General features: G+C 41.9%; 1 protein-coding gene across 7 annotated transcripts in view; it reads right to left on the reverse strand.

Moving 5' to 3' along the window:
• Window positions 1–3,216: 3,216 nt before the first annotated feature.
• Window positions 3,217–13,892, reverse strand: part of ARHGEF28 (Rho guanine nucleotide exchange factor 28) — a 263,386-nt gene continuing 252,710 nt past the window's right edge. For all 7 annotated transcript variants that reach the window (XM_059694332.1, XM_059694331.1, XM_059694328.1 and 4 more), the window contains one exon: window positions 3,217–4,416. In XM_059694332.1, coding sequence (XP_059550315.1) covers window positions 4,253–4,416 — 164 coding nt within the window. In that variant the 3' untranslated portion in view covers window positions 3,217–4,252. The remainder of the gene's footprint in view (window positions 4,417–13,892) is intronic.

Below are 13,892 nucleotides of genomic sequence, written 5' to 3' on the forward strand. Positions count from 1 at the left end.
CTGCGGACTGAGGGGTCCCAGGTTCGATTCTGGTCAAGGGCATGCACCTTAGTTGCGGGCACATCCCCAGTGGGGGGTGTGCAGGAGGCAGCTGATCGATGTTTCTCTCTCATCAATGTTTCTAACTCTGTATCCCTCGCCCTTCCTCTCTGTAAAAAAATCAATAAAATATATTTTAAAAAAAAGAAGAAAGAAAATAAATCAGAAGAGCAAAGTACGTACTTTTCCCCCCTCTTTTTCCCCCTTCACTTAAACCTGTGCTTGGACTCATATAAGTCACCAGTTTGTCTCAGAAGCACCCAAGGCACCCTCTGGACCCCTCTGTTCTAATAGCATCTTCATGTAGTTCCAGGGTTTCCTTTATTCTTGGTTTCTTGTGGCTTGGGGTCCAGTAAGCAGCTATCCAGTTGGCCATCTGACTACAACCCTTTATGGTGGCGGTGGGTGTGGAAGGGTGAGGGAAGGAGGAGAGCACACATTCCTGATAGCCTGGCTCGCCTTGGAACCGGATCAGTTACCAAGTTGAGAGAAACTTCTGTGTTCCTCACTAGTCCAAGAGTGCACGAGAGAGGCCAAGATGGAAGGCGGTTCTCACTGGACACCTTAATCCAGGGGAGGAACTCGCCCTGCAGTACCTCCAAATGTGTGCTCCCATCTCTCTCACGACTTTTGTTTTGTGCCTTTAGACTTTTGTCTGGGTTGCTCTCCTTGCTCAGAATGTCTTTCCCCCTCTCTCCGACTCTCTACTTCTCCTTCAAGCCTCAGGCATCTGCTGCTTTAGGACAACTCCCTCCATTCTGTGTATTCCTGGCCCCAACATGCTCTCACTATGAGCTCCCATAGCAACTGTACTTCTTCATACCTGTTCACATGTTTGTCCTTTCCAACAACTTGCAGGCTTATTCATCTCAACTTCATTCCTAACAGATTGGTTGGCCTTTAGCAGACAGTCAATAAATATTTATTGAATAAATAAGTTGAGTGGAGATTTAGGGATGCAAATAAGTTGAAACTAATCTTGTGAAAACCTAGTCCAGGTCTTATGACAAGCCTCCTCCAGGCATCTGACTTCTCTATTCACTGTTTCTGGCTGTGCAGGTACCACTGCCTAAGGGCTGGGACGAGACTGGGCAATTATTAAGAGATTTTTAATGATATGGTAATAAAAGCTAGCATATATTAATGATTTCTAAGTCCCAGGCTCTGTCCTAATAACACTGCATATATTAACCATTTCATTCTCACAACAATTCTGTAGGGTAGTCACCCCTGTTTTACAGATGGGGAAACGGAGCCTAGGGAGGTGAAGTGGCATACCTAGAACAACTCTCAACTGCTATGCGGACAGAGAGGGTTGAACCTTAATAACCTCAGTTTGATTCTGACTTTGAAAGGTGGACCTAGGTCACAGGAAGGAGTACCTACTCCTTTCTTCTTCTTTATCTGTCATCCCATGATTTAATTAGGCTCGCCTTTACCTTACATAACTCTTACCTTCTTTACCTTACACAACTCTTACTGCATACACCCAGCCACCACACCGCTGCAACAGGTATTTTTATTTCACCCTTTTCTGAATGAGCAGGGTTCCCATTGTAGGTGGGCTGGAAGGTGCTGCATGAGTGCAGTCATTACGCAGTCCTGATGAAATGCAGAGTAGCTTGGGCTGTAAACGAGATGGCACTTAACTCATGCAGCCTGGGACAGAGCAAAAACATTGCTATTTCCCCCACAACAAATCTCTCAAGAGCTGACTGTCTCCTTTAAGCTCTTTGGTTCATAGGAAAAGTAGATCCTTTGAGGGGAAATGTGTTATGCTGGGAAATAGGGTGTTCTACTCTACTCTAAAGGTTAGCTGGAATTTCTGTTGGAGCCACACAGTGACCTCTGCTGAGATCTGAGCTCATTACATAGTGAGGCCAAAGCGAAAAGGAAGAACTTATCAAGCAAGCTTTGAAACTCAGTTATATTTAGTTGAAAAATCATAAAATTAAAGAAGAAACTATGAATACAGTAGAGGTATCTCAAAAGGTTCTAGGGCTTCCCAGGGTGATGACATGAATACCCAGATTTTGCAGAGCTTAAAAACCAACTGAGCACACGTATTTTTAAAGAGTGCCATGGAGATTTGGAACGTTTTTATATATTTTCACATGTGGTAATTTCCATATCCACTGTTAGGGAAAAAAAGAAGTTATTTATAGTTATTGGAGCAAGGATATAGACTGAAATATCTATATGGTTTTTATTCCAGGGACACAGATTCTGGAATAGACTTTGCTGGCGAGAGAGGAAAGACAGGTTTGTTTTTCTCTAAATGTCTTTAGGAATGGAAGCTGCATCTTATAATTTAGTAGGAGTTCAGCTTGGAGGTGAAGTAATTGACTAAAATTTTAATACGCTGTATGCATTCTGTGAAATTAGTCTCTGAATTTAATATAATATCACTAGAGGCCCGGTGCACAAAAATTTGTGCACTGGGGGGGGGGGTCCCTCAGACCAGCCTGTGCCCTCTCGCAGTCTGGGACCCCTCAGGGGATGTCCACTGGGGGATCGGGCCTAAGCTGGCAATCAGACATCCCTCTGGCAGCCTGGGAGCCCTTGGGGGATGTCCACTTGCCAGCGGGGAGCAGGCCTAAGCTGCAGTCGGACATCCTTAGCACTGCTGAGGAGGCGGGAGAGGCCCTTGCCACCACCGCTGTGCTGGCAGCCGTCAGCCTGGCTTGTGGCTGAGCAGAGCCCTCCCTGTGGGAGTGTACTGACCACCAGAGGGCAGCTCCTGCATTGAGTGTCTGCCCCCTGGTGATCAGTGTGTGTCATAGTGTCCAGTCATTCCCAGTTGCTCTGCTGTTAGGGTCAATTTGCATATTACCCTTTTATTATATAGAATTGAGACCAAAATGGCCAATAGCAAAAAGAGTCAGAAAAAGAGTGCCCCCAAAAGGCTCCTTTAAAAAAACACTAAGAATTAACTTGCCTAGGTGGAAAATATCAACTAGATATTCAACTGGCAACTTTAGGAAAAAAAACAAGCAAACAATGGAATATCGGTGAATTTTTCCCCTTCCTATCGTAGCTCCCTCCTGGGAAGTGCTACAATTCTAGGTGAATTGATACTCCTTCTTTACCTCATTTTCATAAGGGGAGATTGTATTTGTGTGTGATATGTGTATTTTACTATGGTCCTACACGATATTAAAATTTCAAAGTAAAATAGACAGGTAAAGGACATTTATTGACACTGACCGAAACATGTACAAGTATTTCTGAAGAACAAGCTGAAAACATTTTCTGGTTTATTTTCTCACACAGAGACCCATATTACTCTGAGGACAGAACGTAACAGCTTTCCTTTGTGGAAAATCACAAACAGGCAGTAAGCTTTGCCGAGAGAGCAGTTTCTGTCCTTAAAGAACTGCAGGGAGAGATGCTTCTAGTGAGTGGTAGTTGGTGCTCCCAGGCCTGGCAGGACAGGGCCAGATGAGAGAAGTGAGGACACTACTGGAGTTTCACTATTTACAGCAAAATTGACCGCGCTGGAGCTTTGCCTCTGGGCTCTCTTCAAAGATGTGGCTTGAAAAACAACCAGCACTGGGCTGAGGAAGTGCATCTGCGAAGCATGTGGCGCAGGTCATAAGAGTCCAGACTGTGTCCATGGCAGAGTGGTCTCCTGCTCAGAACAGTGTCCAAATAGCACACGTTGGCTGCACCGGGACTGTGACAGGTCACCACCAGGAGCAACCCTTTGATGTCCCAAAGAGCAGTTAGCATGGAAAAACTAAGCAAGAAAAGGCCTTTCCCACAGCCTCCTCTGTCTCTGGGGCAGGGAGGCCACTTGCTGTAATCAACTGCTGTGATTGTGAAAGTTCGCCCATCATGAATATCATTCTTTCCGTTCAAATTGCTTCATCTGGGTCTTAAAGGGCATTTCAAAAACCAGATGATTCAGTAGAAAATGCAATGTGCAATTTCAGTCCAGAGTCAGAACTTTGAAGATATTTCTGCTTATTCAAGTTAATTTCTCCTCCAGAAATCTGAAATTAGGTATGGTAAGTTAACCATTATACACACAGAGCTGCTTTCAATAATTTAATTATTAGACTCATGCCCCCCAAAAGGAACTTGCATGAAATATTAACTATTACTCTTAAAGCAATTTGGACACAGTCACACACATATCAGGAGAGGAAAATAAAAATTCTCCCCAAAATGCCAGTGTTCTGTTTTGTTGGGAAAAATAATGACAACACAATTAGAGGTAAACAATATTTTCTTCGGCTCCATCTCCAGTTTCCCCATCTTGCCTGGTCAGCGTCTGTAGATTTAGCTTTGCTTCTGCTATAAACGTCTGCAGCTCAGGGCCGGGTGGGTTTGAGTCAGGGGGGGTTGGGAACTCAGCCTCAGAGATGTCCAAATCTGCAACAGACAGACAGCACAGGTCACAGGGGAGTCAGCATGAGACGCACAAGGCAGATGAACTATGACTCAGCCAGCCACAAGGAGAATGGTAGAATCCAGTGAGAAAGAAACAAAACAGGCATCTAATGATCTAATTAGTGTGATTAAGATATACTTGGTTGTGTGTACAAATGTCTCCTGTGGCTAAACATAACCTTCATAAAATACTCCTAGGGACGTGTCAAATAAACAGACTTGTCACCATTTGTGGGCTGTGAAAACACTGCTATTGCTGAGAAAGGGTAATACCTATTTATTATTTACTTACTTATTTTTTAAAATATGTTTTTATTTTAGAGAGAGAGGAAGGGGGGGAGAGAGATAAAAAGAGAGGGGAAGAGAGAGAGAGAGAGAGAGAGATCAGTTGCCTACTGTACCAACCCCAACCAGAGACAGAACCCCCAACCTGGGCATGTGCCCTGACTGGGAATCAAACCCGTGACCTTTTGGTGCACGGGACGATACTCAACCAACTGAGCCACACCAGTCATGTTGGTATCCATTTATTTTTAAAAATGAGTTCAAGATCTTAGAAATACAGTGTATACTCTAGCTACATGCAATTAACTATAGTATTTTTATCTGCATAGCACCTTCCCTCAAGTATCTCAAAATCAAGAATTGACCTCAAGACAAATAATGTATCTGGGATTTTGTTGATGTGGGTAAGAGATGGGGAGAAAGGAGTTGAAGGATGGAAACCCTTTAGCCTCACCATTATGCAAATCTGTTAACACTACACAAATCACTTAGCAAGAGTAGCCAGGTTCCTAGGGAAAATCGTTCCAATATCACTATGTTTTTTTTCTGTTACCTAGCAACAGCAGGGCATAGTCTATCCTCCTTTTTTTTCTGGTAAAACCCTCTAATACGGGGTTTTAAAGGGGAGGCAAAGGGGGATTTTGATTAGAAGAAAAGAAAGACTCTTGCTGCAAACCATTTTCTGTGCACTTGTTCCATTGACCATCCTCCCTGGGGCTTAGCCATGTGGCAAAATGACAAGTAACCAGCTCCAGTTGGAGCAGACAGCAGAGGGTGCGTGGAAACACAGGTGGGGAAGATGTGTAGCCCAGGGGCCCTCCTGCTTTTTTTCCAGTCATTAACAAGAAGCCATTATAATCCTTGCCGCATTTATTCAAAGCCTCTATTATTTAGATGGATACACATAACCACTGGCATTCTGACGACAAAAATGCTGTGACTTTTGCCCTCTTGACAAGGATCTTTGGTGGTTAGAGAATGCGGAAGCAAGGCCTGGCAGGAATGAAGAGCAAAATGTCCTCGCAAGGCTCCTGGGAGAGGGGGGGAAGAGGAGGTGGGGAGGAGAGTCTGCACGCCACACTCCGCTCAAAGGTTTAGGTCATCCATGACTCTAGATGCCACTGGGGCACAAAGAAAAAGCAATCCATTTCCATGGGAGTGCCTTGATTTTCTGACCTCAAATCCAGATCCTGGGCCTCGAACACTGGAACTCACTAACTACTGAAAATACACCCACTGAGGATGCCTCTGACTTGCACTGAGTCTAGAGTGCCTCCTCTGGGACAGTCCCTGGTCTTACCTCCTCATTTAACCAGGTAAACACAAATGCCCTCCCGCCGCCCCCTCATTGTCAGAGCAATATAAATCAGCCTAGGATGTTCTATGTCCTATCTGACTGCAATAGGAGAAAAGTATGCCTTTGTGGTCACAACACACTTTCATGATTTCAACTGTTTTTCCCAGCCGTTGAATGAAGAAGGCCATTCCTCCTCTAAACAAATATTCCCAGTTGAACTCCTGATGTTTAATATTACACAATTAAAAAAAGAGAAACCCACACAAACCTCAACACTTCCATCCAGCTCACCTGAGACACTGCAGTGCTACCTCCTAGCCAGCAGACGGGCAGCCAGGGCACAAGAATAGGACAAGGAGAACGAACAATCACCCATTGAATGAGGCGGTGAGGAGGTGATTACTGACAAATGGGACAATGCCAGGCACGATAGAAGCCAGTAATCCATGTAGTTTCCTTCCTCTGAGTGTGAACACTTTAGCAAGGAATCTAAAATACTGGTGAGTCTAGGTATCTGGTAAGTCCCCTTAATGGTTTCAAGAGAAAACTTGTTCAAAAAGAGCCAAATATATATCAGAAAGAATTCTTTTATCTGCCATATCCCTAGTTCAGGGAGACAGAAAAACAAGAATGATTGGGGGAAGGGTGGGGAATTAACGTGCGCATATGGGTGTAAGGGGGTATAGAAGTTTGATCAGAATTTTTTCAAGTAAGAATAGAAATACATTTCTAGGCAAGAGCTTGCTGGACCCTAAAGTGAATGGCACACGTTGTAATCCCAGATGTATTAATGGAGGTGGTTGTGGTGTGTGTCACCTGTAGGGGAACTCAATTTCCTTCTCTGTGTTCCTTCTTGGTTTCTACCTAGACTATTTAGGCAAGGTCAGGCAGCCTGTCTTTGAAATTGAAAACCGTTCTGTGATTTCTGGTTTTATTACTCCACTTCAACCCTGAGAGAACTCCAACACAGCAGTTGTATATTTCTCAAGGTCAGTCACCTTTTTCCACACATTTTACCTTAGAGAGTGTAATCATCATATAGAACTTCCAACTCAAAAAACATTCATTAAATAAAACCTCACTGATTCAGAAAGCAGAATTCTTGGGGAGTAAAGTTAATCATCCTATTTGATTCGTGACCAAAATGCTGGCACATTGCTGGACATGAAAATAGAATACCTCACTTTTTTTAAATAAGTAAAGAAATAGTAATACAGTCATAATTTGGGCGATAAAAAGCCAAACGCTACTATAATAAAACAAACTTTAAACTACAAAGAACTTTTCAATCTAGTGTCTCAACACAACTTTCCCCCTTAGTTGAAATAAAAGAACTACCTTCCCATTCCTCTGGAAATTAAACAGGGTGAGCACTGTTGTCCTTAAAATAAGAACACATAAGATGAAAGACATAAAAGTCCAAATGCCCCGTTAAACCAAGTGGAGCAATAGAATCTTGGTACAGGATTTTTTCTAGTTAACACTGAACTTTTATTCTGATCCTAAACCTTCATCCTTCATGGGAAATTTCCTTAGACCCATTATGGAGTTTTCGGAAACCTTCTGCGCTGATACCCAGCAACAGTTCCCTCAACCTCCCTGTCTTTAGCCCTTAGTTGCAACCTGCTGGTTGACATTTGCGTTTATCATTTTCACACTTTTCTCTGCTCACCAGCTATTGGAACGTCAGGGGAGTGAATCTGGAGTCTGAGACAACATACAGCCATGGCACTCAGCTCCTGAAAAGCTGACACCAGCCGGAAGTAAGATTGGCCTTCCCTTCATTGGCTCACCGTCATCCTTCTTTTGCGCCAACTGAATCATTGGTTATTTTCAAGACCAGACTATAAACTCAAGGTGTAAAATGCACCCATGTGCCATATTAAAAATGAGCAAAGTGCCTTCTAAGCTGAGAACTGAATGAGATCTTTTAAACCACAAGGCAAACTGTAACCTTGGGCTAGTCATTTCCCTTCCTCTGGGCTTCAGTTCATAAAGGATTGAACAGGGATCATCATTCAGGCCTCTTAAGCGTCTTACGTCAGAATTTTTACATTTGTTTCCTGGCTCGGTGACTCACCAAATAATCTTCTAGAGGTGCAACAAATGCATGCAGTTTTCAACTGCTTTATGCTCAAGGAATGCACATTTATTACCCTAAGTTGCATTTTAAAATAATGTTCTGAGCGTAATTTCCAGACATATGTCCCATCCTCTAGCTCAGGGGTAGGCAAACTTTTTGACTCGAGGGCCACAATGGGTTCTTAAACTGGACAGGAGGGCCGGAACAAAAGCATGGATGGAGTGTTTGTGTGAACTAATGTAAATTCAAAGTAAACATCATTACATAAAAGGGTACGGTCTTTTTTTTTTTTTTAGTTTTATTCATTTCAAACGGGCCGGATCCGGCCCGCTGGCCATAGTTTGCCCACGGCTGCTCTAGCTTCAATCTTCCCAACATCACATAGTTGAGCTGAGCCCTCGTACAGTCCTCAGGGCAGGATTTGGGAAGCCACCTAGTAAGTGGACTATAACACCCACAGTGGAGACCTGTACTTGGCCTTTCCCTCTATGATCAGCCAACGTAAGGGTAACTTGTCATAAAGAACAGGTCTGTGACAAGTCAGAAAGGGCTGTCTATCATTTAAAAATATTTAATTAATGTAGTCCTTGCCATTGTCCGCATTTCCTGAAAAGCATCTTAAATCATGATAATTTTTAAACAGAAGCTTATTGAAAGCACCATATACTTTTCATTACAAAAATCAACTCCCAAGGTCTGAGTGTAGCTGCACAGTGTAGCACATGACCAGGCACCAGCAGCCCAGCACGACAGAAAGGATGCCGAGTCTACTCTTGAGATTAGTGGTGATGCCTCGTTTATCCATGTCTCATCCTGTTCCACTCTCCCCAACGAAACTCACAGGACAGAGGTTCGTGTATTCTGGGTCTGGGCTCTGTCCTTGTTTATTTTAATGAAGCATTCTGACTTGCACTTCATACTCTATCCCTTGTGCATGTTCCTAAAATCAAAATTCACACTCTCCTAAAATAACTCTACCTTCAAAAAATGCTGTCATTAATGTTCCAAGTCTGCAAAGTAAGTTGTTTCCCCTACTTAATGATTGATTCGTGCTTATACTGTGAAACATTTTAAAAATCGTTTCCTGATGGCATTACTGGCAATCACTATTTTTTCTCAGGAGCACTAATGCGCAGCATTTTCCTTCTAATGGAAAACACTTATTGTACAAAGCGTGAGGTGTCTTTAGAGCAAAGGAAAATTGGTCTCTGTCCCTCATTTTGCTCAACTCCATTTTCCGTAGCGAACCACAGACAGGATGTGAGCCTCTGGCATGAAAACCACTCTGGAATTGCTATCTGAAACAACGCTCTCCATGGGTGTTATGATTCCCTCTATTATTCCTCATGTACCAATACTGCTCCTGAAATAAAATAACCAAAGTGTGCTCTGGGGAGTGTGTGTGTATGTGTGTGCATGCACACGTGTGTGTGGTGTGCACGTATAAGTTTGTAATGTAAGAAAGCAACCAGATTTTTTGTTTTTGTGACTATCAGAATTGGGCTTTAGTTCCTTATCAGTAATTAACATATTTTGAATAACCTATGTTGGTTATAAAGGTAATTGCTGACAAGAAACACAGCAACTGAAGCAACGAGTACAGTGAAGAAGTGGTTATATTAACACAAGTCATGTTACGCTGTGCCAGTTCTCCCTGCTGCCTGAACTCTGATTTGTTCTCAGACTCTTCTTTCTCCTTAGAGGGTGCCAGGGCTAAGGAATCAGGACCTTCACATCAGCAGGCTCCATGGGAGGATGGGGCAATTGCTTCTACCTCCCCCTCTTCTTTGAGATACACTTCACTGTTTCTTTTTATTTCAAGAAAGTATGTTTTTCTAAACAGGATTCTTAATAGGGATCAATAATAAAAGAATAGAGTGGTGCAGTAAGTTGATGAAATGCTGGATAAATCAAGGTTATTGACAGAGTCCTCAGAATTTTAACAGGTTCACCTGTATTATAAATCTGAGGGGAAAACAGAACATGGGCCTGGCTGGCGTGGCTCAGTGGTTGAGTGTCAACCTATGAACCAGGTCAAGGTTTGATTTCCCGGTCAGGGCACATGCCTGGGTTGTGGGCTCGATCCCCGATATGGGGCATGCAAGAGGCAGCCAATCAAAGAATCTCTTTCATCATTGATGCTTCTATCTCTCTCTCCCTTCCTCTCTGAAATCAATAAAAATATATTTTAAAAAACAGAATGTGACATTCCCCAAACTCAGCAGGATGTTCTCACAACGTACCTTGCAGTGTTGTGTTTCATGTAGCACACTTTGGGGAATACTGCATTAGAGAATGATAAACCTATTATAGACTAAAAAAGAGACAATCAATGACCAAGATGCAAGAATAAATCAGGGGTGAGAAACTGAAAATAGGTGAGGGTCCCCAAATTCAGAAACTCTTAACTCTGTTAGAATGTCTATAGGGGATCCTGGTAGTAATCAGCGATGGCTGCTAAAATGATTAGGAGAAAAGCTGATGGAAAACTTTATAATGGAATGGATCAAGCTAAGAACATCTGAACCCACAGATCAACCTTAATACCACAAAAAGAGAAACAGAGATGGTAAGTCTCCTAATGAATGCAAATAGGAAATAGACAACATATACAACACAATAAATATACAACACTATTTATGAAGATTTTTTCATACCAAAAAATAAACCATGTATCTAGTCAAACATCAAACATAGTCCAAACTACCAGTTGATAGGGAATATAGGGGCAAAGGAATATGTTATGTTAAATGACACCACAGGGATACAATCAACAAAATCGAGAATATAAGAAATTTTTCAGAAAATAGTTTTCCCCTAAATAAAGTCTTCTAAATAAACAACCCAGTCTTTTCAACAAATTGTAAGATTTTTTTTAAAAAAAAGGACAGGAGAACCTTAAAAGAGACTTAAGAAATAAACAAACCAAACACAATATATGAAATTATTTGGAAGCCAATTCAAACAAACCAAAGGAAAAATTGAGACAATCAGAGAAATTCAAGTACTGACAGTATGATTTTAAGTAAAATTACTAATTTTTTTAGGTGTAACAATGATATTGTGTTGATGAAAAAGAAAAAGAGTCCATGTCTTTTAGAGAAAGATACTAGGGTATCTATTCTAATAAAAGGGTAATATGCTAATTAGACCAGACATCCTTCCGGACAAAGCCACAGTGGCAAGGGCCGCGGTAGAGGCGGTTAGGGGTGATCAGATCAGTAGGGGAAAGCAGTTAAGGGGATCAGGCCGGCAGGGGAGAGCAGTTAGGGCTATCAGGCTGGCAGGGGAGAGCTGTTAGGGTCAATCAGGCCGGCAGGGGAGATCAGTTACGGGATCAGTCCAGCAGGGGAGAGCAGTTAGGGCAGCGGTTCTCAACCTGTAGGTCGCGACCCCTTTGTCAGTCAAACGACCCTTTCACAGAGGTCGTCAAGACCATCCTGCATATCAGATATTTACATTACGATTCACAACAGTAGCAACATTACAGTTATGAAGTAGCAACGAAAATAATTTTATGGTTGGGTCACAACATGAGGAACTGTATTTAAAGGGCCAGAAGGTTGAGAACCACTGAGTTAGGGGGATCAGGCCAGCAGGGGAGAGCATTTAGGGGACTAGGCTGGCAGGGGAGAGCAATTAGGAGGATCAGGCTGGCAGGCAGAGGTGGTTAGGGGTGACCAGGCAGGCAGGGGTCCTGATTGGAGAGGGTGGAGGCCAGGCTGAGGGACCCCCTTCCTCCTCCCCCTCCCCCCGCCCCCATCGTGCACGAATTTCATGCACTGGGCCCCTAGTTTTTGGATGAAATGACAGAACACCCTAGATTTGCTTTAAGATAACCCAGTGTATGAAATGTTCCATGATACATTTTTTAAAGTCCATAGTTGGACTATAAAATTATAAGGGTTCTCTGTTATTACAACAGCATAGCTTCTACATATCTGGCATAAACAGAACACTGTAGCAATAAATTAGAGGCCTCCTCTGGATGCTGAGTGTTCTTAGATCAATCTTAATGCAACTATATGACAAGGCATTGGCAAGTGCCATGTAAGGATTTATATCTATGTGTAAAGATACATAAAATAGATGCGGTTCATTTGAGTTTATAGCTACATATATAAAAAATGATACAAATTCAGGTACGGTCTTTGCTCTTGCCTAAATAATCTAATCTCTCCTATGTGAAATATAATTCAGAAGAGATCTCGTACCCTGGTGCATTTGACTGTGGCAGTAAATTAATAAGGTTCTCTTAGAATTTGGATTCCTATTATTTAGTCTTTTAAATTTACTTAAAATGAAAATATAATATTAAAGAAACAGGAAGTAAAAGTAGTATGTCTAGTCCAATAATATCAAAGTAAATTTCAGTTTATAATAGTAGGTGTTAATATGCATTGCCAAAAAGATGAATGAAATAGTGGATACCTGATTCAAAATTTCTACCTAATTTAATTAGAGTCATTGGAATCGCCAATTTGAAATTCTCATGTTTAGAAAGTACCTTAAAATTTTATTTAGTCTAATCCCTGTCTTCTGAGAATTAAATGGAAAATCAAGATAGTTTTGCTTTATAGGGCTTCTCTCTTTAAGACACTAATATTAGTTGCCCTTGAGTCAAACATTCAATTCAATCCTCACAACAATCCACAGTGGTAGGTAACTATGGAATATGAAAGAGAGCCTAGAACCAGCACAGAGACAGATCTAACCCCAAAACACAGGAAGCTGAAGGAAACTTCTAAAAAACAATTAATATATTTAAAGAGTTATTTAAAAGATATTTTAGCCACAAAACAAGAGTCCATAAAATAGGAACTATAAGAGAGCAAGAAATAGCTCTTGGAAATTAAAAATATGCTGGCTGATTTTTAAAAAATTACTGCAATATTAGAAGATAAGAAAATCTTCCAGAAAGTAGAACAAAAACATGAAGAAATGGAAATAGAAGAAAAACAATAACAGAACAATCAGAGGATCCAAGAGTCCAAACTTACAACCAGAAACAGTTCCAGTAAGATAAAACTGAAGAGAAGCAATTTTTTAAGAAAAAAATTTCCCAGAATCAAGACAAATATGTCTAGAGACTTGAAAAAGCCTAATGCATAACCAGCAAAAATGATTTTAACAAAAGACCACACTAAGGCATACTATAAAATTCATCCAGAAAGGGATAAAAATATAATTCTAAAGGCTTCCAAAAAGTGAGAACAAGTTACAAACAAAGGGTTAGCAATCAGAATGGCATCAGACTTCTCAACAGCAACCATGGCAAGTGAAGAATCAACTCTTTCAAAATTCTTTTTTTTTTTTTTAATATATTTTATTGACTTTTTCCAGAGAGGAAGGGAGGGGGATAGAGATTTAGAAACATTGATGAGAGAGAAACATTGATCAGCTGCCTCCTGCACACCCCCCAACTGGGGATGTGCCCGCAACCAAGGTACATGCCCTTAACCGGAATCGAACCTGGGACCCTTGAGTCTGCAGGCTGACGCTCCATCCACTGAGCCAAACTGGCTAGGGCTCAAAATTCTTAAGGAAAATAATTTTCATCTAGAATTCTAAGCCCAGATCCTATATAATAAAAGGCTAATATGCAAATTGACTGAACAACAGAAAACCGGTCACTATGATGCACACTGACCACCAGGGGGCAGACGTCAATGCAGGAGCTGTCCCCTTGGTGGTCAGTGTGCTCCGACAGGGGGAGCACCGCTCAACCAGAAGCTGGGCTCACGGCTGGTGAGCACAGTGGTGATGGCAGGAGCCTCTCCCACCGCTGCGGCA

This window comes from Myotis daubentonii, chromosome 4, assembly GCF_963259705.1.
Source record: "Myotis daubentonii chromosome 4, mMyoDau2.1, whole genome shotgun sequence".
NCBI classification, from domain to species: Eukaryota; Metazoa; Chordata; class Mammalia; order Chiroptera; family Vespertilionidae; genus Myotis; species Myotis daubentonii.